General features: G+C 42.1%; 3 protein-coding genes across 3 annotated transcripts in view; 2 read left to right on the top strand and 1 right to left on the bottom strand.

The window, feature by feature from the left end:
• LOC114642072 (uncharacterized) overlaps window positions 1-5,769 on the bottom strand; it is a 33,750-nt gene extending 27,981 nt beyond the window's left edge. The window contains 1 exon segment of the mRNA XM_028791057.2: window positions 5,554-5,769. Within this exon segment, the coding sequence (XP_028646890.1) occupies window positions 5,554-5,561 (8 nt within the window). The 5' untranslated portion in view covers window positions 5,562-5,769.
• LOC114642067 (uncharacterized) overlaps window positions 1-25,405 on the top strand; it is a 94,464-nt gene that overhangs the window by 61,346 nt on the left and 7,713 nt on the right. The window lies entirely within an intron of this gene.
• On the top strand, window positions 2,544-16,623 carry LOC114642071 (uncharacterized). Its single transcript, XM_028791056.2, has 3 exons — window positions 2,544-2,854; window positions 11,370-12,599; window positions 14,968-16,623. Exons 2-3 carry the CDS (start codon window positions 11,459-11,461, stop codon window positions 16,116-16,118), a joined length of 2,292 nt encoding a protein of 763 aa, XP_028646889.2. The 5' UTR covers window positions 2,544-2,854; window positions 11,370-11,458; the 3' UTR covers window positions 16,119-16,623.

The following is a 25,405-nucleotide window of genomic DNA, read 5'->3' as shown; positions in this document are numbered from 1 at the left end:
ATAAATGTGACGTTCAAAACCGAACTGGGTCTCTCTGAATTAGAAGAATTTCTTACATTTTTTCCTCCTACAAGTTTTTTTTTTGTCAAAGAAATATCAGGACCTGTTAAAGCCCATTGCGGTATTCCTTCAGTGATTTTTGGCTACTGCGGTGGGCTGGCGCCTTGCCCGGAGTTTGTTTCCTGCCTTGCGCCCTGTGTTGGCTGCGATTGGCTCCAGCAGACCCCCGTGACCCTGTAGTTAGGATATAGCGGGTTGGATAATGGATGGATGGATGGATGGATTTTTGGCTATACATTGAAGAGACGTTCAAAAAAGTTGCCGGACTTTTATATTTTCGTTGGAAACGGTGAAGGCGGGGAGAGTAATAAATTGGGCATTAAAACTTGGTACGCTGGGAAAATTGCATCGCAAACGAAGGTGTCTTTATAGAAAAGTGATGTAACTTGTCGTTGAAAGTCTAAGTAAATTGAGTTAAAGTAAGTGCGGAAACTTCCTCGTACCTCGTGTTGGGGATTTTATAAGGCGAGTTTTAAACCTTGGTGGTCTTAATTTGGCCACATTGTAAATCTCGTTTCATATCAATAATTAAGTCAAGAGGACACCGAGATGAGTATCGTGTTATTAAAAGCGTCAGGTTATAACCTCAAGGCGATGAAACTCACTAAACCAAGAAATAAATGAAAAGGACTGAGTAGGATACGACTTTACTGAGTTTAGCGCACCGTTTATCAAATCAGTGAGCATGGACGTCCATTAAGCAGTGGTTGTCAACATTCAGCCGGGGCATTTATTTTACTCAATTAATTTTACTCCCGACCTTAATTCCAACCACAATCGCCCACCCACCCTATCTGCGGTATGGATAGCGAGGGGCGCCGTCTTAGCAACTCGAGTTTACTGAGGGGGGGACACCCCTATAAGCTCCCAAAATCTTCGAGCGGCAATGACATTGCACACCTCGAGGAGGCTCAGGTCGGGCATCCCATAATTTATCCCGTTATCACTCGTGATATCGGGACCTTGTTTGAAGAATGTAACATAATATAAACCTTTAATTTGTTTTTAGAATCTGGCACAATGGAAGATGATTCAGTCAATTGAGGGTCTCACACACCACACAATTTAGAGACACCGGGTATGTGTACACTTTACAAAACACGGTCCTAAAATGGCACTGGGCTGGATTGTGTGGTTCCTCATAGCTATAGTCCGTGAGTGAGGTCCATTTCAATCTCGGAAGGGGTTCTTTACAAAGCTGGTTCTTTATGCCTTGGAAAGATATGCTTAGCGCACTAACAGATCGAGGGAACCTGAACCCAGCCTGTGTTATTATTTTTTTTTCCTTCATCAGGAGTCCTTTGAAAAACTGGGGTGCTTTGGTATTTCATAAATCTGTCACCGTCTACTCAGACTGAAACGGGGTCTGCTGCGGATCTAAATAAATACATTCTCTTTCTGGTACCTTTGGTAACTAAAAATGGTATCGGTCTGAAGAGCCACTGCGGCACCCTTTATTTGTCAGAGTGTAGAGCAGTGGTCCTCAAACTGTGGGGCGGGCCACCCTAGGGGGGCGCGAAGTAACAAAAAGGGGGGCGCGAAGATGTGAAAAAACGAAAACAAGAATCGAAAATATGAAAAATACATCTATTGAAACCAAAACAAATTAACTTAAATTACATTCTGATACTAGAAAAATAAATATAGAGTTAGATAAATGTCGATAAAAGTTAAGCAGGTATAATAAAATATGCATCTATAATAAATCATTAATTAAAAAAGAACAAATTGATATTAGTGGGCTCCTTTCAAAAAAACGTTAGGGGGGCGCGATTAAAACTGTTATGAAAACTCGGGTCGCAAATACTTAAAGGTTGAGAAACGTTGGTGTAGATTATGAGTGCGTGTGGGATGTGGAGGGAATCTGTAGAAACAAGCGGATGGCGCTATACTGCCGGTCGAAACCGGAGCCCTAGGTGGGGGCTACACCCTTTGTTGTCGATAGTGAGGTGTCAGGATTAGACTTCGATGACTGCCACTGTAAAAAATGATGCGTTAAAAGTACTTAAAAAAACAAGGCAACAAATTACAAGCAATATTTTTGAGTAGATTTCATATACTGCATTATTGAGTAAACTTAATTTATTAATTTACTCAAATTTACCTAAAATAAATGAGTTTGATTAAATATAAGTAGTGGCAAAAATGGTGTTATTTTACTCTGATTTTCATTTGAATTACAGTACTCAAAAAAAAAAAAAAATGAGTAATGATGCAAAGCTGGGCAGCTGTCCGGTAGGGGGTGGTTAAGGATTCCCCTTGGTATCCGGAGGGCGCTCCTTAACTTTCATAAATGGTACCTCCTGGATTGACCGGTTCTGGCGGTAATGAACATACCGGTTTTTTTTGGTGTGGGCGCCCAGTGCCGCCCCACATCTAAATTCTTCACTGTGTGCTGGAATTCGAAGCGCGCGCTGGCGGCTTTTAGGACAGCAGCATTAAGCACTGCGCCACTCCACACTAGACAATAAACTGGACAAATTCGCAATTAATCCTTATGATATCAAAAAATGTCAATTGAAAATCAAACAAATGGGTCAGACAATGGTGATGTTGCTAAGTGCATTACTCTATTCCTGAAATGAAAGCCATTTAAAGCCAGAACACTTTGATTCCTTTTCATCGAGCTCTTCGACAGGTTCTTTCAGGGCGGAGTCTTCAATCACACCATTCTTCGTTTAATGCTTGCATTAAGACTGCGCCATCGGATTTCACTTTTGTCGTCTTCCACCGTTTGTCCTGGACTTTAGAAATTGACTGATTTCGACTTTGATTGATGTTTACTCCCATCTCTGTAAGTGTTTTTAATAGTTTATAAGGATGAAAAATAGCTTGTGTATATATATGAGGGACGTTCAAAAAGAATCCGCACTTTCCGCAGTTTCAAAAAGCAAATTACACCACTTCTGTACATAGTCACCTTCCGAAAGAAAATATAAAAGTGAGGAAAATTTTTGAACGACCCTCGTATATGAACAGGGGTGGACAAAAGTAGGTTTACTGTTGTGAGTACGCGAAACAGAGTTTATTCTTGTACTAATATTTATTTGTAAATTTGTATCATTATTTATTTATTTATTTGTTACACACGACCTGTATCTTACGCGCACTGTGCCATTGTGACATTATTTTGAGTTGATCAAGCTATTGTAATAATCATAACCTGCATGTCTGTTTTCCACAGGGACAACTGTAAACCTCTTGCCCAGCCCTGTGTGTTTATATGTAGATATGTTTGTAAATGTAAATATATATATATTTACTTTTCCGTGTTCAGGTTTAAAACTTAGTGCTTTATCGTTTGTTAATAGGAGTTTCTGCGTTCCTGCCTTCCTTCACACAAAAGGTCAGTCACTATATGGACGCTCGCGGTGGCCGCCAGTTGGTACTCTTTACGATGTATTATCTCATGCTTACATTTGCACCACAAAAAAAATGTGGTTTAGCATTTTCCGTGTGCCGCAATACCTCCTGGATAATGGAGCACACGGTGAAGTCCATTCGAGGAGCTGACCAACCGCAGGTTCTTTCAAACTGAAGGACACGCTCAAGGGTTACAGGTGATTTTTAAAATGTCAATTATTTTCCAGTTATCTGATAAAGACATCCTAATGGTAATATACGTGCGTACGAAATAATATACGAGGAGCATTAAAAATCTTCCGCACTTTTTAAACTCTGTTTATTAAGAATTTCGAAAACAAATTACATCACTTTTCTACATGGTCACCGTCGTTTGCTATGCGGTTTTTCCAGCGTCTTATCAACATTTTAATGCCCAATTACTACTCCTCCCTCCCGCCTTCACCTTTCCAACGAAAATATGAAAGTGCGGAAAAGTTTTGAACGTCCCTCGTATGTGTGCCTAAATAAAATAAAAAAACGTCAAGTATGAAATCGTTGTATGTTTTCATGTGTTTATTTATATCACCACTGCCGTTTATTTATAGATTTGTTTCATTGTCGCACAAATGACCTTCTCTAAAGTATTACATGTGTTCCGATCTTATTTCGTGTACTCTCTTGCTGTTTGTTCCTCTTTCAGCGGTTTATCTGTGAATCTCGTTTAACGCGCTTTTCCAGTTTTTGTATTTTATACTGGCTAGTGACTTTATTTGTTTCTGGTGTAAACCGTGAGTGTTAGAAATTAACTGAAGAATCTCCGTTACTGATTGCCGGGTTATTCATTAGTATTAAGTTGTAAATACGTAGCGCCGTACTTTATATCTCAAGTTTATGTAATTGTACTTAAGTTGGATTCATTGTGTTCTGACGTCCAGAGGAGCTGCGGTACAGGGAACAGAAAGTGATGCTGGGGGGGCTGCGGGTCGTGGAAGGTTAAGTGAAAGACAGTCTAAAAGGTATAAAGTCCAGGACCGGCTCGACCACGTCTGCAAACAGGCAGCCTCCTGCACTCTAGTAGCACTTCACTGGCTTCTGTGGTTCTTCTTAGAGAACTTGCTTGCCACAGAGCCACTTCATCATGTAATTAAAATGGGCTCTTTGGGCTTTGTAAAGCTTCCTGAGATACAAATTAGAAACCTTTAGTGACTACAGTAGGCTGCCTAGCAGGAGAGAACAGCAAGAAAATCGGAACTGAGGCTTTATGATTGTATGCGGCGAGAGTCCTTTAAAATCATAAACCCGTTGGGACTGCATAAGAAATATTGTCTCTATTTGTGGTTATTTATGGAATCTATTAATGGATCTAAATAAATAAAGGATTTTTCTGGAACCTATGGTTGTTATTGGGAACAAAAATAAAAAGGTTCCCCTAATGGCGTCGCGCTAAAGAAACACTCTTGGCACTTTCATTTTTAAAGTAATAGGGCGGCAAAGTTTTTATGGGCCAGTATTTGATTAACTGCAATCAACGGCAGATCATCCATCAGGGGGTCTGTCCCCCGGCAAAGTACAGTTAAAGAAAATCAGGATTCACTGAACTCGGGATAATTCAGTTCCAGAAAACCTTCAGTGAATCCAAAGATGCTTATCTGGAACAGACTGAGCCATCGTTATGTGATCCGCGAGGTCATCGCTTATCCCGCAACCCCTTATTTTTTTGCACGTTCCATAAAGAAAGAAATGCTGAAATATGGAACAATAAAATAACAAAATAGAACCAGTTTACAAATACGAGGGACGTTCAAAACGTTTCCGCTTTTTTTTAACTGTAAGAATGTCAAAAAACAAATATCATCACTTTTCTTTATAGTCACCTCCGTTTGCGATGCGGTTTTTCCAGCGTCGTACCAACGTTTTAATGCCCACTTACTACTCCTCCCGCCTTCACCGTTTCCAACGAAAATATAAAAGTGCCGAAACTTTTTGAACGTCCCTCGTAAATAACTTATTTAACAGGCTTTAAATAGAAAAAGAAAGTACCACAAATAAATAACATTAGAAATTCGTCACTGGAAAATGGAGAGAGTTAACATTGCAAATAAAAGCCTTTTTAAAATCTTGACTTTTTGGCAGCAAATCATTTCTAACCTCATCATGTGATATTCCTAGACATATGTCTGTTAATGGTCATCATTGCAAGGCCATCGAGATGGTCTCTGTATAATTTTCCCCAGCAGTGTATGTATTGTTTAAAAATCCCTGGTGGCGTAGCGACCACAGTGTCCCTGCTGCAGTGCCAGTGCTCCTGTCTCCAAGACCAGCAAGCCAAGCGGGTGGCGGCGATGACAGGAGGAGGTTTCCTGGACTCGGTCGCTCACTACACTCCGGTCGGTTGTCACTCACCCTTTTAAAGGGTTAAGGTTTGGCATCGCCCGGACTCAAATGTGTCTCCGCCTGGCAGGCTGCGCGTCACGTGACAAGACCACGGTGTGAGTCCTGACACCTCTGGTATTGACAACGGCTGACTGCCAAAGGTGAAACGCCTCTCCCTCACTGTCTCGCAAACAGGTAGTGAGGAGGTAGAATGTCGCACGGTATGCCTGACAAGATGCCTGCACTAATATATGAAACAGCGCACACATTGTCCTGTGCATAGTGCAGACGGTGCAGGCGCCGCTGCGGGTCTCAATATAAAACTTTCTTTGTGCTCCAGTCCTGTCCGGACAAATTTTTTTTAAACAAAATAAAGACAGGAGTCTCTACAGATGACCGCAATAATCCTCCCTGGTCACTAGAGGGCCTATGCCCAGAAACGGCCTTGCCCTATGGCACTGGTTTGAGCTCCTGCAAACGAAGACAGTAGCAGACTGTGACTTCACATTTTCACTTGTGGTTAAGTAAAAGAAGGAAAACAAATGTCACCAGAGCTTCTGCAGTTGTATCTTCTTTCATTCTATTTATATAAATGACTACCTCTCTGTGTTTATAGCTTTCTGATTGTAGAGGTATAAGCTGAAGTTGAAAATCAGGTGTGTCAAGAATAGCATAAAAGTACACAGATGATACCAAGATAGGTGGATTAGCAGATAACTTGGAATCCATTACATCATTATAGAAGGACTTGGATTTCAAACACGCTTGGGCAGATTTGTGGCAGATGAAATTTAATGTCAGTAAATGTAAAATATTACACAAAGGAAGTGAAAATGTGAGGTCTGAATACACAATGGGCGGTCGGAAAATCGAGAGTCCACCTTATGAGAAGGATTTAGGAGTCGTAGTGGACTCTAAGCTATCGACTTCCCGACAGTGTTCAGAAGCCATTAAGAAGGCTAACAGCATGTCAGGTTATATAGCGCCTTGATGTGTGGAGTACAAGTCACAGGAGGTTCTGCTCAGCCTTTATAACACTCTGATGAGTCCTCATCTGGAGTACTGTGTGTAGTTTTGGTCTACAGGCTACAAAAAGGACATAGAAAATGTCCAGAGAAGAGCGACTAGGCTGATTACAGGGGTAGAGGGGTTGAATTATGAGGAAAGATTAAAAGAGCTGAGCCTTTACGGTTTAAGCAGAAGAAGATTAAGAGGTGACCTGATTGAAGTGTTTAAAATTATGAAGGGAATTAGTCCAGCGGATCGAGACTGTGATTTTAAAATGAGTTCATCAAGAACACGGGGACACATTTGGAAACTTGTTAAGGGTAAATTTTACACAAACATTAGGAAGTTTTTCTTTACACAAAGAACAATAGACACTTGGAATAAGCGACCAAGTAGTGTGGTAGACAGTAAGAAGTTGGGGACTTTCAAAACTCGATTTGATGATTTTTTGGAAGAAATAAGTGGAGAGGACTGGCGAACTTTTTTGGGCTGAGTGGCCTGTTCTCGTCTAGAGTGTTCTAATGTTCTAATGTGATAAAATATATGTAAAATTCAAACATTTCTTCTGTTTTCATTAAATTTCAGGACATTTTTTAGTAATTTGAATAATTCCACATTTCAAATTATTCCATTCTATAATAATAAAAATTAGATTACAAATATTATAAATACTCATAAGAATACTATCACTTCTTATTTCTAATAACAATCACTGACATATTAGTGATTACAGAGGTTACGTATAACAGTACGAGAGAGGGGTGAGTTCTGACTTGAATGATGATGTTTGCTGACAGGCGGAAAGGCTTATACACGTGTCTAGATGAGTCTGGAAATGACAATGGACGCCACTTGATTTAATTGAATCAACACGCAGGGAGTCGCAGATTTTATTCACATCTCAAACTTTACCTTCTTTATTAACGTTGTTACACACGTCACAAGCACCGTGAAAACGACAAACAAAAAATATAAACATACATTTTTTAAAAATTTTACAAAGAAACAGAATAAATGATCTTAAATTATCTCATAATAATTTATATGAAGAGTTCCAGTCAGGCTTTTGCCCCCTTCACAGTACAGAAACAGCACTTGTTAAAATTACCAACGACCTCCTTATGGCTGCAGACTCTGGTTTAGTTACTATTCTCATCCTCCTTGACCTGAGTGCGGCCTTTGATTCTATTTGTCATGCCACTTTCCTCATTAGATTATCTTTGATTGGCATTACCCACACTCCACTTGATTGGTTCAGGTCCTACCTCTCAGGCCGCACTCAGTTCATTCAGCTTAAAACTTTCACATACCAAACACTGCTGTTACTTCAGGTGTGCCCTAGAGCTCTGTCCTGGGGCCTCTTCTTTTTATTATTTAACTTCTTCCCCTCGGCAATATCTTTCATAAATATAACATTCATTTTCAGTGTTATGCTGATGACACCCAGCTCTACCTTGCTAGTAAACCCACCTCTTCTTTTCCACCATCTTCGCTTATTGACTGCATTGCTGAAATTAAATCCTGGTTTTCTTCAAATTGTCTTAAATTAAACAGTGAAAAAACTGAGGTTCTCTTCATTGGTTCAAAGTCATCATTATGCAAAGCTGATAATCTTTCACTTGTTATTGATAACTCCTTTGTTTCCCCGTCACCTCAGGTCAAGAGTCTGGGTGTCATCCTTGACAGTACTCTGTCTTTCCAATCTCATATTAATAACATCACCCGGTCTGCTTACTTCCACCTACATAACATTAAATCACATCTGCACCTCCCTCACTCCCCATACCGCTGCAATCCTTGTTCACAGTCTTGTTACTTCTCGGCTGGATTATTGCACTTCACTCCTGTTTGGCCTCTCTAATAAATCTCTCCATAAGCTTCAGCCAGTCCAGAATTCTGCAGCTCACATCATTACTCAAACCCCATCTATTCACCATATTGCTCCGGTCTTGCAGCAGCTTCATTGGCTCCCGATTAAGTTTCAAATTGATTTTAAAATTCTACTGTTAACATTTACGTCCATTCATAACCTCACCCCTCCATATCTGTCCAACCTTCTTCATGTTGCCATTCCCTCCCGTAACCTTAGATCCTCTTCCTTCATCCACCTGACTGTTCCTCTCATTCGTCTTACCACCATTGGGAGCTGTTCTGGAACTCACTACCTACTGAGCTTAGACATACTGAATCATTTTCAACATTCAAATGTAAACTTAAAACCCAACTGTTTAAAATGGCTTTTTCTCTATAATTACAGTGCCTGTGTTTGGTTTTATTCTTTATATTTTCAGTTTTTTCTGATGTTTTAAGTTGTTTATAATGTGCTTTTTTATTTATTTATTGTTTGTTCGGTGTCCTTGAGTTCTTAAAGGTGCCTTGTATAAAAAAAAATGTACAGTGCATCCGGAAGTATTCACAGCGCACCACTTTGTCCACATTTTGTTATGTCACAGCCTTATTCCAAAATGGATTAAATTCATTTTTTTCCTCAGAATTCTACACACAACACCCCATAATGACAACATGAAAAAAAGTTTACTTGAGGTTTTTGCAAATTTATTACAAAATAAAAAAATTGAGAAAGCACATGTCCATAAGTATTCACAGCCTTTGCCATGAAGCTCCAAATTGAGCTCAGGTCCATCCTGTTTCCCCTGATCATCCTTGAGATGTTTCTGCTGCTTCATTGGAGTCCACCTGTGGTAAATTCAGTTGACTGGACCTGATTTGGAAAGGCACACACCTGTCTATAGAAGGTCCCACAGTTGACAGTTCATGTCAGAGCACAAACCAAGCATGAAGTCAAAGGAATTGTCTGTAGACCTCCGAAACAGGATTGTCTCCAGGCATAAATCTGGGGAAGGTTACAGAAAAATTTCTGCTGCTTTGAAGGTCCCAATGAGCACAATGGCCTCCATCATCCGTAAGTGGAAGAAGATCCAAACCACCAGGACTCTTCCTAGAGCTGGCCGGCCATCTAAACTGAGCCGATTGGGGGAAAAGGGCCTTAGTCAGGGAGGTGACCAAGAACCCGATGGTCACTCTGTCAGAGCTCCAGAGGTCCTCTGTGGAGAGAGGAGAACCTTCCAGAAGGACAAACATCTATGCAGCAATCCACCAATCAGGCCTGTATGGTAGAGTGGCAAGACGGAAGCCACTCCTTAGTAAAAGGCACATGGCAGCCCACCTGGAGTTTGCCAAAAGGCGCCCGAAGGACTCTCAGACCATGAGAAAGAAAATTCTCTGGTCTGATGAGACAAAGATTGAACTCTTTGGTGTGAATGCCAGGTGTCATGTTTGGAGGAAACCAGGCCCCGCTCATCACCAGGCCAATACCATCCCTACAGTGAAGCATGGTGGTGGCAGCATCATGCTGTGGGACTGGGAGACTAGTCAGGATAAAGGGAAAGATGACTGCAGCAATGTACAGAGACATCCTGGATGAAAACCTGCTCCAGAGCGCTCTTGACCTCAGACTGGGGTGACGGTTCATCTTTCAGCAGGACAACGACCCTAAGCACACAGCCAAGATATCAAAGGAGTGGCTTCAGGACAACTCTGTGAATGTCCTTGAGTGGCCCAGCCAGAGCCCAGACTTCAATCCGATTGAACATCTCTGGAGAGATCTTAAAATGGCTGTGCACCGACGCTTCCCATCCAACCTGATGGAGCTTGAGAGGTGCTGCAAAGAGGAATGGGCGACACTGGCCAAGGATAGGTGTGCCAAGCTTGTGGCATCATATTCAACAAGACTTGAGGCTGGAATTGCTGCCAAAGGGGCATCGACAAAGTATTGAGCAAAGGCTGTGAATACTTATGGACATGGGATTTCTCAGTTTTTTTTATTTTTAATAAATTTGCAAAAATCTCAAGTAAACTTTTTTCACGTTGTCATTATGGGGTGTTGTGTGTAGAATTCTGAGGAAAAAAATGAATTGAATCCATTTTGGAATAAGGCTGTAACATAACAAAATGTGGAAAAAGTGATGCGCTGGGAATACTTTCTGGATGCACTGTATTTTTATTATTATTATTATTAAATGAATAAATGAAACAACTTATAATCAATTGCATACCTTGCTCCCTATACCAAGGATGCAACAATTTTAAAGATTACCATTTCATTGATTCCGTTATTTCCTCACAGTTTCTCCTACATGCTGAATGATTTTGCGGTCATTTACACAAATACCACAGAGCCGATAGTCGACACACTCTGTTTGATTTTTCTACCATAAACAGTTGCAATAAACAAGTTTGTTTCAATAAATTGCTTCTACTTCAATTTCCATTTTTTTCGCGCCCCCCTTATAGATATCTAGGTTGAAAAACACTGGAAACACTGAACATAGAGGGACACTGCTGTGCAGGAGCTCTCCTTTCACGGCTCTGCCATTGTGTAGAGTAACAGGACCTGAGTTTACCCGTCGACGATGCCGCCCTAAAGAAAAAATGTGTCTAACTGCGTTAAATGAAGTGACTTAAGCAACAGCTTTGAGGTTTGAGTGATAATGAGAGGTCCTACATTCGCCTTCTGATCCATGGCTGACTTCCCCATCTAACTCTTCTTTTTATTTTTTTAGGTATTTGTCTTTTGTCTTCTGTTTGTGATGAACAAAAACCCTTGAATCTTGAATCTTGAATCCACAGAGAGATCGTTGTCACAGCAGTCATGAATTTTATAAAGTGGATGCTGAACAGCCCTCGACGATTCTGTGGGATTATCTTACTTCTCTTCACTTTTTTTTCTTACTTCATATTTATAAAATTTCCACCGTATTTTCAGCACCTCTTTCGCCAACAAACACACGCCGGCAGCCCCCAAGGATTCATTTTGTCAGTTTATTTTCATGAAAGCAGTAAAGCAGCAGGGAACATCACTGGAGGTGCGATTCGGATTATGGCTGTCGTGAGCACAGACACACACAAGGACTACCACTGCCATGTTGAGTGTGACGGCCATGTGGTCTCCACAGAAGCACATCCTGAAGTCCACTCCACGGTTTATGACTTTCGTTACAGGCTGGTGGACCTCCTGTGCCCAAACCCATGTGGATCGGCCGGTGCTTTGACTAAAGTGACTGTGAATACACACGATGACCAGGGGCTCTCAATGTCTGCCATTCAAGCCCCTACTGCCCATGAGGGGGAGCGTCAGCGTGACTTCACTGCCTGCATTTCAGTCTTTAGCAATTACAGCAGAGCACATCTCGTCCAGCTTGTCCATATGTATCAACTGCTGGGGGCTCAAAAAGTCTTCATTTACACAAACAGTGCCACCACAAAGGCACAGGAGGTGCTGGCTCAGTTCACTATGGAGGGCTGTGTGGAAGTCATCGACTGGAGAGTTAGTCATTTTTTCAGTGAATCCAACTGGGAGGATTTCCTAAACGATATTCAGGTTGCTGCTTGGAGAGACTGCATTTATAGAAACTCGGGCACCAGCCAGAAGCTGGCACTGTCCACCTCAGGGCAAACCAACCTTTACAATACAAGCAACACCTGGGCAGGACTTCTGCAGTTCTTTGTGAAGGAGAACTTCACTGTCGGCTACCTGGAGGTGCAGGACTGTCACAAATCCATACTCTCCTCTTCAGATGTTGGAGAAGAACAAGAAAATACAGAAAGACGACAAGCAAAGTGTGGTCGCCCATCCAGCAGGAATGCACTAGGAGTGAACACCACCTTCTTTTACATCTCTCTGGCCAAGGATTCTAATGTTGGTGAATGGCCTTCTTTCGTGACACAGTGCTTTGTGAAGGAGCCTCCTCAAGGGCAAGTGGCTGCTGTTAGGATGAGAATTCAAGAGAAAGGTGAGGACATTTTGACATAAGGGTCCCGCATGAAACACTCATTGGTCTGTCTCTTCCTTACCCTTTTTGTTTCTCTTATTCTCTTTTCAGAATGATCTGTGAAATTGATGCAAAAATTAGTTTTAGCCAATTCTTTAAAAAAAAGTGTTTCTTAGAGGGCGGCACGGTGGCGCAGTGGTAGTGCTGCTGCATGGAGTTTGCATGTTCTCCCCATGTCTGCATGGGTTTCCTCCGGGTGCTCCGGTTTCCTCCCACAGTCCAAAGACATGCAGGTTAGGTCGATTGGCGAATCTCAATTGGCCCTAATGTGTGCTGTGTGTGTGTGTCCCCTGCGGTGGGTTGGCGCCCTACCTGGGATTGGTTCCCTGCCTTGCGCCCTGTGTTGGCTGGGATTGGCTCCAGCAGACCCCCATGACCCTGTGTTCGGATTCAGCGGTTTGGAAAATGAATGGATGGATGGATGGATGGATGTTTCTTAGAGTTTTCAAAGGTGAAGAAAGAAATATTACTCCATAAAGCATTGTTCACGGTTTTTGATTTACCTGTAATTTTTTTCTGCAACAGTGACAAAACACAATGAATCTGAAGCACACCGTTATAATCAATTACACACTTCTGCAATCGATTCTTTTTTATGGCCATTCACATCACTGTGGAGGAGTGCTGTGCTTTTTAAAAACCATAAAATGCTGCATATTTTCCATGTGAAAACACACCAAAATGCACCTTTATCTGAAATAACATCCATGATGTTCTGTCCTGCCTCGTGTGTTTCTTACCCGTTCATCTGTTCTGGTTCTTGATTCCTTCAAATGAAGCCCAAAGAAATGCAACCTCCTGGGGCCACAGAATCAATTCTGGCTCTGTCATTGCTTTAGGATTGTGATTTCCAGGATGGTCATCATAATTGGCAAAGCGAGCATCGTACTACCAGAACAACAACAGAAATCTCGCAGCTGATATAATGAGTACTTTTATTACTTTTATTATATTAGATAGATAGATAGATAGATAGATAGATAGATAGATAGATAGATAGATAGATAGATAGATAGATAGATAGATAGATAGATAGATAGATAGATAGATAGATAGATAGATAGATAGATAGATAGATAGATAGATGTGAAAGGCAAAGCACACTATATGATAGATTTTATTTGTCCCCAATTTGTCTGTTTGTATTTTCCAAGGGTTTGCCCAGCTCTGATGCTTGTTCAGGTCTTTTTGAACAGTTTTTGCTCCTCATTGTCATCCATCCCTCCAATTTAGTATTATATGATAAATCTCTCATCATTCATAAGTTTACTGACTCTAATGATGTCAATGTCATGAATATCCATCCATCCATTATCCAACCCGCTATATCCTAACTACAGGATCACGGGGGTCTGCTGGAGCCAATCCCAGCCAACACAGGGCGCAAGGCAGGAAACAAACCCCGGGCAGGCTGCAAACACACACACACACACACACTAGGGACAATTTAGAATCGCCAATGCACCTAACCTGCATGTCTTTGGACTGTGGGAGGAAACCGGAGCACCCGGAGGAAACCCACACAGACAACATGCAAACTCCATGAAAGGAGGACCCGGGAAGCGAACCCAGGTATCCTAACTGCGAGGCGGCAGCGCTACCCACTGTACCACCGTGCCGCCTGTCATGAATATAAATCATAAAATCTAATGGTCCAAGGGCAGACCTCTGATGGACTCCACTGACGACCACACTCTAAGTATAGCAAATTAATGAATGACCTGTCCAGGACCAGACCTGGATGTGTAAAGACAAAGAAGCATCTTTGGATTCTTTCTAATGTCCTTTGAACACCTTGTAAAGAATACCAAAACATATCTTCATTGGTTTGCTGAAGTCTTTTTTGAAACATCTGCACAATCTCACATGTTAAGCCAGCCTCTCTTTTCAAGCTTTGTGGGACACAGTGTTGTACTTGTAGGTTACGTGAGTATGGCCATTGAACTAAGGACTGTGGAGCAGGGGAGCACATGGTGACTACATGGTTGTTTTTTTTCCTCAAGGGTTTATTATTAATGTGCTGGCCTACTTAACATCAGAATGAAAATGCTAATGGTGTTATATTTCCAGAAACTGCATAAAGCCAAAGTACTAACTTTTGATATTATATGTTTCATATATCTCATTGACGGTGGTCATTATCAATTCAATTCCTCATTGGCTGTGCTCCAGTTATTTTTTTCAGTAGGTCCCATCAAATTCCAGTTACACACTGGAGGAGAGCAGGCCCCTGATAGATGACCTTGTCAATAATTTCCAGTTCGTCTGTCAAACATATAAATGCACTCATATACTAACATTACAATGTGGGTTTTATTGTTTATTTCAGAGAATGCCCCTCCATTGGTCACTCCTGTGAATGGCACCCAAGCTTTTGTCATTTCTGCATTTTATGATGACCGACAGCAGCAGGATGTCATTCGAATCCTTGGAATTGTTAAGCGAGATCAGTATGAAAAGATGAAAACAACATTGTATTGCCACGTCCAGTGTGAAAGCGCCCTTCACGTTGGGCCTGCCGAGGTGGACATTCATAGTGAGCACTTTGATTTTCCATACGGAGCCACAACATTCCTCTGCAAAAACCCATGTGGGTCAACGGCAATGTCCAGTGTGACTGTGAGTACAAGCATGGATAGCAGACCACCAGGAGTCGCTTTGAAAATTCAGAACACTAAAGAATCTCGACCTGCCAAGCTCCAGCGGGACTTCACTGTGTGCCTTTCCACGATGTTCAACTTCAGCAACGTCCTGCAGCTCATTCAATCTCTAGAGATGTACCGACTGCTGGGGGCCGGCAAGGTGGTCATCTACAAAACGAACTGCTCTGACCAGGTTCAGGAGGTGCTGGACTACTATACCAAAGAAGGGTTTGTGCAAGTGCTTAAGTGGACGATAAATTTGTACCTTAACCCATCTGCAGGCTGGCGATTTCCCAACCACTTAGGAGATTTGCACTATCACGGCCAGATCGCCGTACTGAATGACTGCCTGTACAGGAACATGTACTCCAGCAGATACTTGGTTTTTATTGACCAGGATGAGGTCATTCTACCCTATAAACACGAGAACTGGAGAGACCTGATGGACTACCTAACGAAGGCAACTGGAGCCAACATCTTCTGGTTCACCAACACTGTCTTTCCAGCTGATTCTCACGCTAAGGACTCCTCAACCCTACAATGGAATGACATTAGTGGAATAAACATTTTAGAGCATGTAAAAAGAGAGACAAAAGTTAGGCGCACAGAGGCAAAAAAAATGATTATAGATCCCAGAATTGCCTACAAAATATCAGTACACTATCCACTGGAGAATTTTGGAGTAAGACATGAGGTGAATGAACAGGTTGCCCTATTGTACCACTGTAAAGAGTACGCGGAAATTACAGAACAAGCATATGACCCAAGGATCTCACATTATGAAGATCCACTGAGTGTAAATGTGAACAAAGTGCTGAGCAAAACTGTAAGAAGGTAAATAGAATGTCATAGCTGATGTTGGTCAAACTGATAGTCTTTACTTTATGACGCACCTTCTCTAAAGTGAACAATACCTCAATGGATTTTAGAAACATAGATTGTATGCATGTTAGTCCAATGCTGCGTTTTCTTTTAATTATCATTCAAGTATCAAGTACAACATTAGATCAAGGAAAGCTTATGATTTTATGGTAGATTAATGTGAACAAAAATATGATCTTCCACCTATCGACTATGCCCCCACTGTAAACCCAACTTGGCTCAGACCTGTGAGGACAAAGCAAAAGGAATGAGATTACTTGAGATACCGAGAGACACGAAAGCACCTGAGAATTAATTCTGGGTTTAGTCACCCAACTGTGTGCTTTTTACTTTCTCGTATATTTGGAGTATAGGGAAAGGATTGTAATTGTCCAAAAATTCGATTTCGAGATTTTGATAAATCTTTACATTTTAGACCTCCCTGAGTCCGAAAATACAATTTTTGGAATTATGTCTGTGTGTGTTTGTGTATGTAAACACAATAACTTGACTGCACTTTCAGTTAGGACAAGCAAGTATTGCATTCAAATATTAGGTACAAAATGTAGAATTCTATCAACTTTTGAGCTACTTCAAGTATCTGGAAATTGCACTTTTTTATTCATGCAGTCCGATTTATTCAACTTTACTTTTCTAAAAATAGTTCAATATATTATTAAATTGATTTGATTTGTTGTTGATTGTTCTTTGATGTACATAATATAAAAATATGATTGCCTCAAATATTCATCCCCATATCTGAGTATACCAGAAAGTCTAGGGGAGGCCACTACCGATTTTCTAATTTTGATGTCCATCCATCCATCCATCCATCCATTGTCTCCCGCTTATCCGAGGTCGGGTCGCGGAGGCAGCAGCTTGAGCAGAGATGCCCAGACTTCCTTCTCCCCGGCCACTTCTTCTAGCTCTTCCGGGAGAATCCCAAGGCGTTCCCAGGCCAGTCGAGAGACATAGTCCCTCCAGCGTGTCCTGGGTCTTCCCCGGGGCCTCCTCCCGGTTGGACGTGCCCGGAACACCTCACCAGGGAGGCGTCCAGGAGGCATCCTGATCAGATGCCCGAGCCACCTCATCTGACTCCTCTCGATGCGGAGGAGCAGCGGCTCTACTCTGAGCCCCTCCCGGATGACTGAGCTTCTCACCCTATCTTTAAGGGAAAGCCCAGACACCCTGCGGAGGAAACTCATTTCAGCCGCTTGTATTCGCGATCTCGTTCTTTCGGTCACTACCCATAGCTCATGACCATAGGTGAGGGTAGGAACATAGATCGACTGGTAAATTGAGAGCTTCGCCTTGCGGCTCAGCTCCTTTTTCACCACGACAGACCGATGCAATGCCCGCATTACTGCGGATGCCGCACCGATCCGCCTGTCGATCTCACGCTCCATTCTTCCCTCACTCGTGAACAAGACCCCGAGATACTTGAACTCCTCCACTTGGGGCAGGATCTCGCTACCAACCCTGAGAGGGCACTTCACCCTTTTCCGGCTGAGGACCATGGTCTCGGATTTGGAGGTGCTGATTCTCATCCCAGCCGCTTCACACTCGGCTGCGAACCGATCCAGAGAGAGCTGAAGATCACGGCCTGATGAAGCAAACAGGACAACATCATCTGCAAAAAGCAGTGACCCAATCCTGAGCCCACCAAACCGGACCCCCTCAACACCCTGGCTGCGCCTAGAAATTCTGTCAAATAAAAGTTATGAACAGAATCGGAGACAAAGGGCAGCCCTGACGGAGTCCAACTCTCACTGGAAACGGGTTCGACTTACTGCCGGCAATGCGGACCAAGCTCTGGCACCGATCGTACAGGGACTGAACAGCCCTTATCAGGGGGGCCGGTACCCCATACTCTCGGAGTACCCCCCACAGGATTCCCCGAGGGACACGGTCGAATGCCTTTTCTAAGTCCACAAAACACATGTAGACTGGTTGGGCAAACTCCCATGCACCCTCCAGGACCCTGCTAAGGGTATAGAGCTGGTCCACTGTTCCGCGACCAGGACGAAAACCACACTGTTCCTCCTGAATCCGAGGCTCGACTATCCGACGGACCCTCCTCTCCAGGACCCCTGAATAGACTTTTCCAGGGAGGCTGAGGAGTGTGATCCCTCTGTAGTTGGAACACACCCTCCGATCCCCCTTCTTAAAGAGGGGGACCACCACCCCGGTCTGCCAATCCAGAGGCACTGTCCCTGATGTCCATGCGATGTTGCAGAGGCGTGTCAGCCAAGACAGTCCTACAACATCCAGAGCCTTGAGGAACTCCGGGCGTATCTCATACACCCCCGGGGCCCTGCCACCAAGGAGTTTTTTGACCACCTCGGTGACCTCAGTCCCAGAGATGGGGGAGCCCACCTCTGAGTCCCCAGGCTCTGCTTCCTCATTGGAAGGCATGTTAATGGGATTGAGGAGGTCTTCGAAGTATTCCCCCCACCGACCCACAACGTCCCGAGTCGAGGTCAGCAGCGCACCATCCCCACCATATACAGTGTTGACACTGCACTGCTTCCCCTTCCTGAGACGCCGGATGGTGGACCAGAATCTCCTCGAAGCCGTCCGAAAGTCATTCTCCATGGCCTCCCCAAACTCCTCCCACGCCCGAGTTTTTGCCTCAGCAACCACCAAAGCCGCATTCCGCTTGGCCTGCCGGTACCTATCAGCTGCCTCCGGGGTCCCACAGGACAAAAGGGTCCTGTAGGACTCCTTCTTCAGCTTGATGGCATCCTTCACCGCCGGTGTCCACCAGCGGGTTCGGGGATTGCCGCCACGACAGGCACCGACCACCTTACGGCCACAGCTCCGGTCAGCTGCCTCAACAATAGAGGCACGAAATATGGCCCATTCGGACTCAATGTCCCCCACCTCCCTCGGGATGTGGTCGAAGTTCTGCCGGAGGTGGGAGTTGAAGCTACTTCTGACAGGGGGCTCTGCCAGACGTTCCCAGCAGACCCTCACAACACGTTTGGGCCTACCACGCCTGACCGGCATCCTCCCCCACCATCGAAGCCAACTCACCACCAGGTGGTGATCAGTTGACAGCTCCGCCCCTCTCTTCACTCGAGTGTCCAAGACATGTGGCCGCAAGTCCGACGACACGACCACAAAGTCGATCATCGAACTGAGGCCTAGGGTGTCCTGGTGCCAAGTGCACATATGAACACCCCTATGCTTGAACATGGTGTTCATTATGGACAATCCGTGACGAGCACAGAAGTCCAATAACAAAACACCGCTCGGGTTCAGATCAGGGGGGCCATTCCTCCCAATCACGCCCTTCCAGGTCTCACTGTCATTGCCCACGTGAGCATTGAAGTCTCCCAGCAGAACGAGGGAGTCCCCAGAAGGTATGCCCTCTAGCACCCCCTCCAGGGACTCCAAAAAGGGTGGGTACTCCGAACTGCTGTTCGGTGCATACGCACAAACAACAGTTAGGACCCCGTCCCCCCACCCGAAGGCGAAGGGAGGCTACCCTCTCGTCCACCGGGGTAAACCCCAATGTACAGGCTCCAAGTCGGGGGGCAATAAGTATACCCACACCTGCTCGGCGCCTCTCACCGGGGGCAACTCCAGAGTGGTAGAGAGTCCAGCCCCTCTCAAGGAGATTGGTTCCAGAGTCCAAGCTGTGCGTCGAGGTGAGTCCGACTATATCTAGCCGGAACCTCTCAACTTCGCGCACTAGCTCAGGCTCCTTCCCCTTCAGAGAGGTGACATTCCATGTCCCAAGAGCCAGTTTCTGTAGCCGAGGATCGGACCAAGGTCCCCGCCTTCGGCCACCACCCAACTCACACTGCACCCGACCTCCTTGGCCCCTCCCATAGGTGGTGAGCCCATGGGAAGGGGGACCCACGTTGCCTCTTCGGGCTGTGCCCGGCCGAGCCCCATGGGTGCAGGCCCGGCCACCAGGCGCTCGCCATCGAGCCCCACCTCCAGGCCTGGCTCCAGAGTGGGGCCCCTGTGACCCGCGTCCGGGCAAGGGAAAACGCCGTCCAAAATTGTTTTTCTTCATAGGAGGTTTGTTTAACCGCTCTTTGTCTCATCCCTCACCTAGGACCAGTTTGCCTTGGGTGGCCCTACCAGGGGCATAAATCCCCGGACAACAGAGCTCCTAGGATCATTGGGACACGCAAACCCCTCCACCACGATAAGGTGACGGTTAAAGGAGGGGATAAGGTGACGGTTAAAGGATGTCCACTCTGATTTTGCTATTATCTCCTTATCCTGTTTTCCTGGCTTATCTGGCCTGCCCATTCTCCATCCATGGTAACAGGTGAAAAATCATAATGGAACAGGAAAAATGGCCAACCAGCTATACAAATTGATATGAACTTCCCAGGCCTTTGTGGTGAACATGTTTTTGGATTATTCTTTGTTCTTTCATGGAATTCATTTTACTTTATAAATTTCCTTCCTTACATTGCATTCAGAAAGTATTCAGACCCCTTCACTTTCAACTCAATTTGTTGTGTGTTGAAGATTTTATTTTAAATTGGATAAATTTGCCACAATCTGAACAGAATAACCCGTAATTGCAAAATTAAAACTTGTGATCAGAAAGGTTTGCAAATTTATTACAAATTAAAAACTGAAATTTCTTATTGATCAAGTATTCAGGCCTCTCATTCAATACTTTGTAGAAGTCCCTTTTGCAGCAGTTCCAGCTTCTTCTTCTTTGTCAGTCCTTAGTTAGTCTTTTTGGTTAGTCTTTTCCATGCTTGGATTTGGATGGGAATCATCTTCAGGTTTCCCCACACATGTTCCATGCGGTTTAAGTTTGGGAAAAATCAAGGACAATCAGAGAATTGTCTGGAAGACAATCTGGTGTGGTCTTGGCTGTATGCCTGAGGGCATTAAAATGTTGTCCCAGTCTGAGGTCACATGCATTCAAAAGGTTTTCTTCAAGGACCTTTCTGAGATTGGCTGCATTCATCCTATCCCCCAATTCTGACCAGTCTCCCACGTCCCTGCTGCTGACAAGCACCCCCATATCATGGTGCTGCTACCACCAGGCAGGTGATGAGCAGTACCTGGTCTTCACCGAACTTAGTGCTTGAAGTGTGTCCAAACTGTTTAATTTTTGTCTCATAAGATCAGAAAATCTTCTTCCTCATGTTCTCGAAATCCTTTAGAATGCCATATGCCTTTTACTCAAAAGTGGCTTCCATCCTGCCAATCCACCTTGAACGTCTAATTGATGGAGTACTGCTGAGATAATCATCCTTTTGATGGGTACTCCAATCACATCAGACAACTTCTGTGGCTTTGTTAGAGCAGTCATTGGGTTCTTGGACACCTTCCTGAACAAGGTACTTCTTACCTGGTTACTCAGTTTTGCCAGAGTAGTGGTGGTTCCAAACCTCTTCCATGTCACAGTTATTGAGGACACTATGAGAACACTGAAAGCTTTAGAAATGGTTTTATGCCCTCACTCTAACCTATGCCTCACCACAATTTGATTGTGGAGGTCTGCAAAGAGTTACTTGGACTTTATGGCTTGGTTTTTGTACAGACATGAAATATGAATTGTGGGACCTTCCATACACAGGTACAGTATAAGTGTGCCTTTCTAAATGATGTCCAGTCAGTTCAATTGGCCACAAATGGACTCCAATCAAGTTCTAGAAACATCTCAATTATAATTAAAGCAAACAAGATGGACTTGAGGTCAATGTGGAGTAACACAGCTAAAGGTCTGAACACTTCTAGGAAGGAGAGATTTCAGTTTTAGATTTTTAATACATTTGAAAACCTTTCTAAAAATGTTTTCCATTTGTCATTATGGATTATCCAGTTGAGACCGACGGAAAAAACGGCAAATTTATCCATTTAAATCTTCAACGCATAAAAGTATGCAGAAAGTGAAGGTGTCTGAAAACTTTCTGAATCCACTTCATTAATCTCCTAGTCATCTCCATTTTTTCCTTACTGTCTCTTGTGAGTTGGTATGGATTGTTTTTCTTGAACAGATATTCTGTAAGTACTTTTTTGTAAGTATCTTTTTGCCTTTTGATCTCAATTTGCATTTCTTTGGTTCAGATTGCCTTTCAGAGATATTCAATTTTCTTTTTAGCTCTCAATTTGTTAAATAAATCTTTCCTTTATTAAAGACTAGCAAAATACCCACGCTTCGCAGCGGAGAAGTAGTGTGTTAAAGAGATTATGAAAAAGAAAAGGAAAATTTTAAAAATAACGTAACATGATTGTCGATGTAATTGTGTTGTCATTTTGTCATTGTTAAGAGTGTTGCTATACACACACATACACACACACATAAACATATATATACATATATACATATCTACATATACACATATCTACACATATATATACATATACACATCCAAAAATATATATATATATATATATATATATATATATATATATATATATATATATATATATATATATATCAACATATATATACACACACACATATACATATATACATATACACATACATAGATACACATACACACACATACATATATATATACACACATACATACATGCATACACACACACACACACACACACATATATATATATATATATATACTAGCAAAATACCCGTGCTTCGCAGCAGAGAATTAGTGTGTTAAAGAGGTTATGTAAACATATATATATACATAAACATATATACATATATATACATATCTACATATACACATATCTACATATACAGTAATCCCTCGCTATATCGCGCTTCGCCTTTCGCGGCTTCACTCCATCACGAATTTTATATGTAAGCATATTTAAATATATATCGCGGATTTTTTGCTGGTTCGCGTATTTCTGCGGACAATGGGTCTTTTAATTTCTGGTACATGCTTCCTCAGTTGGTTTGCCCAGTTGATTTCATACAAGGGACGCTATTGGCAGATGGCTGAGAAGCTACCCAGCTTACTTTTCTCTCTCTCTTGCGCTGACTTTCTCTGATCCTGACGTAGGGTGTGTGAGCAGGGGGGCTGTTCGCACACCTAGACGATATGGACGCTCGTCTAAAAATGCTGAAAGATTATCTTCATGTTGCTACTTTCTGTGCCGCTGCTTCCTGAAGCGACACGCTGCACGGTGCTTCGCAATACTTAAAAGCTCGAAGGGCACGTATTGATTTTTGATTGAAAAACAAACTCTCTCTCTCTCTCTCTCTTTCTCTGCTCCTGACGGAGGGGGTGTGAGCTGCCGCCTTCAACAGCTTTGTGCCGCGGTGTTTCGCATACTTAAAAGCCAAACAGCCCTATTGAATTGTTTGCTTTCCTATCTCTTTCTGACAGGCTTTGCTCCTGACGCACACTTCTTTGAAGAGGAAGATATGTTTGCATTCTTTTAATTGTGAGACGGAACTGTCATCTCTGTCTTGTCATGGAGCACAGTTTAAACTTTTGAAAAAGAGACAAATGTTTGTTTGCAGTGTTTGAATAATGTTCCTGTCTCTCTACAACCTCCTGTGTTTCTGCGCAAATCTGTGACCCAAGCATGACAATATAAAAATAACCATATAAACATATGGTTTCTACTTCGCGGATTTTCTTATTTCGCGGGTGGCTCTGGAACGCAACCCCCGCGATGGAGGAGGGATTACTGTATATACATATACACATCCACATATACATATATATATATACATATACAAATTTACATATCTACATATATATATATATATACATATAAATATAGACATACATACATACATTCACATATTATATATATATATATATATATATATATATATATATATATATATATATATATATATATATATATACATATCTACTTATTGGCTCCTGTATTTAGGATATAGCGGGTTGGATAATGGATGGATGGACATTTGTATGCATAGCCCTATTTGCCCGTTTTCTTTTTTTTTTCTTTCTTCAGTAATATTTCAGCAAACCCGGAGCTTGTCAGTTCAAATCCTGGTACTGACACCACTGTGTGACCCTGAGGAAGTCACTTCACCTGACTGTGCTGCAAAAAACAAAAGTAATGTAACAAATTGTACCTCAGATGTTGCAAGTTGCTGGAATAAAGGCATAAGTAAAATAGATAAATATGTATTATACACATAGGAAGTATTAATTTATTTTCAGTCAAGTCATCTGCAGCAAACCTTTATAAATGAGGGTTTCTCCTTTTTAGAGTGCAAACTGTTTCTTCTTCATTGAGGTTTTCTCTTGGAGAGCTTTTTTCATTTCATTGAAAATTAAAGCAACAGCTGCCAAAATATGTAGCTTTCTTATTAATTTTTCAACATTGTGTAAAATAACTTTATAAAGTAACATAAAAGGTTTAAATACTGGTTATCCTTTTACACTAAAATATTACTAAAGAGATACAAAAAAAGTAAAATGCATATGTTCTTTTTCTTTAAGGAGATTTAATATTACTGAAGAAAGAAAAAAAAAAAACTAAAACAGCCAGATGGGGCTATGCATACAAACTTAAAAGGTTTAAACAAAACAGAAATATACACTTTTATTTTTACTTGCTTAACTTGTGGAGGGTGTATCCTGTAGCAAAGCCCTAAGTTTTTTTGTGAAAGCCTGTTTCAGTCAATAAGTCTTAAAAACAGGTGTAAAGATATTGACAATAAGCTACGCAAACCCACCAAGACATGGAATCGTTTAAATCAAGTATCATTACATCTTCCTTTCTTAAAGAGAAGTAAGGCAGTACTTATAAGCTTACATATTTATATATATATATATATATATATATATATATATATAGACATACATACATATATATATATATATATATATATATATATATATATATATATCTATATCTATATATATATATCTATATCTATATATGTATATCTATATATATCTGTATCTCTATATATATCTATATCTCTATATACATCTATATATATATATATATATATATATATATATATATATATATCTATATCTATATATACATAAATATATATATATAATATATATATACATATATATATATATATATATATATATATATATATATATATATATATACATATATATATATATATATATATATATATATATATATATATATATATATATATATATATATATATATATATATGTATAAGCGCTGCTGCCTCGCAGTAAGGAGACCCGGGTTCGCTTCCCGGGTCCTCCCTGCGTGGAGTTTGCATGTTCTCCCCGTGTCTGCGTGGGTTTCCTCCGGGCGCTCCGGTTTCCTCCCACAGTCCAAAGACATGCAGGTTAGGTCGATCGGCGATTCTAAATTGGC

Source organism: Erpetoichthys calabaricus, chromosome 9 (assembly GCF_900747795.2).
Source record: "Erpetoichthys calabaricus chromosome 9, fErpCal1.3, whole genome shotgun sequence".
NCBI lineage: Eukaryota > Metazoa > Chordata > Cladistia > Polypteriformes > Polypteridae > Erpetoichthys > Erpetoichthys calabaricus.
The sequence above is the reverse complement of the archived record's forward strand: the minus strand, read 5'-3'. Positions and strand labels throughout refer to the sequence as shown.

Bases quoted from the DNA above. Each gene is read 5' to 3' on its own strand.
- LOC114642071 (XM_028791056.2), top strand. From the start codon at position 11,459: ATGAATTTTATAAAGTGGATGCTGAACAGCCCTCGACGATTCTGTGGG. The intron at 12,600-14,967 runs GTGAGGACATTT...TGTTTATTTCAG, and splicing joins GATGAGAATTCAAGAGAAAG to AGAATGCCCCTCCATTGGTC.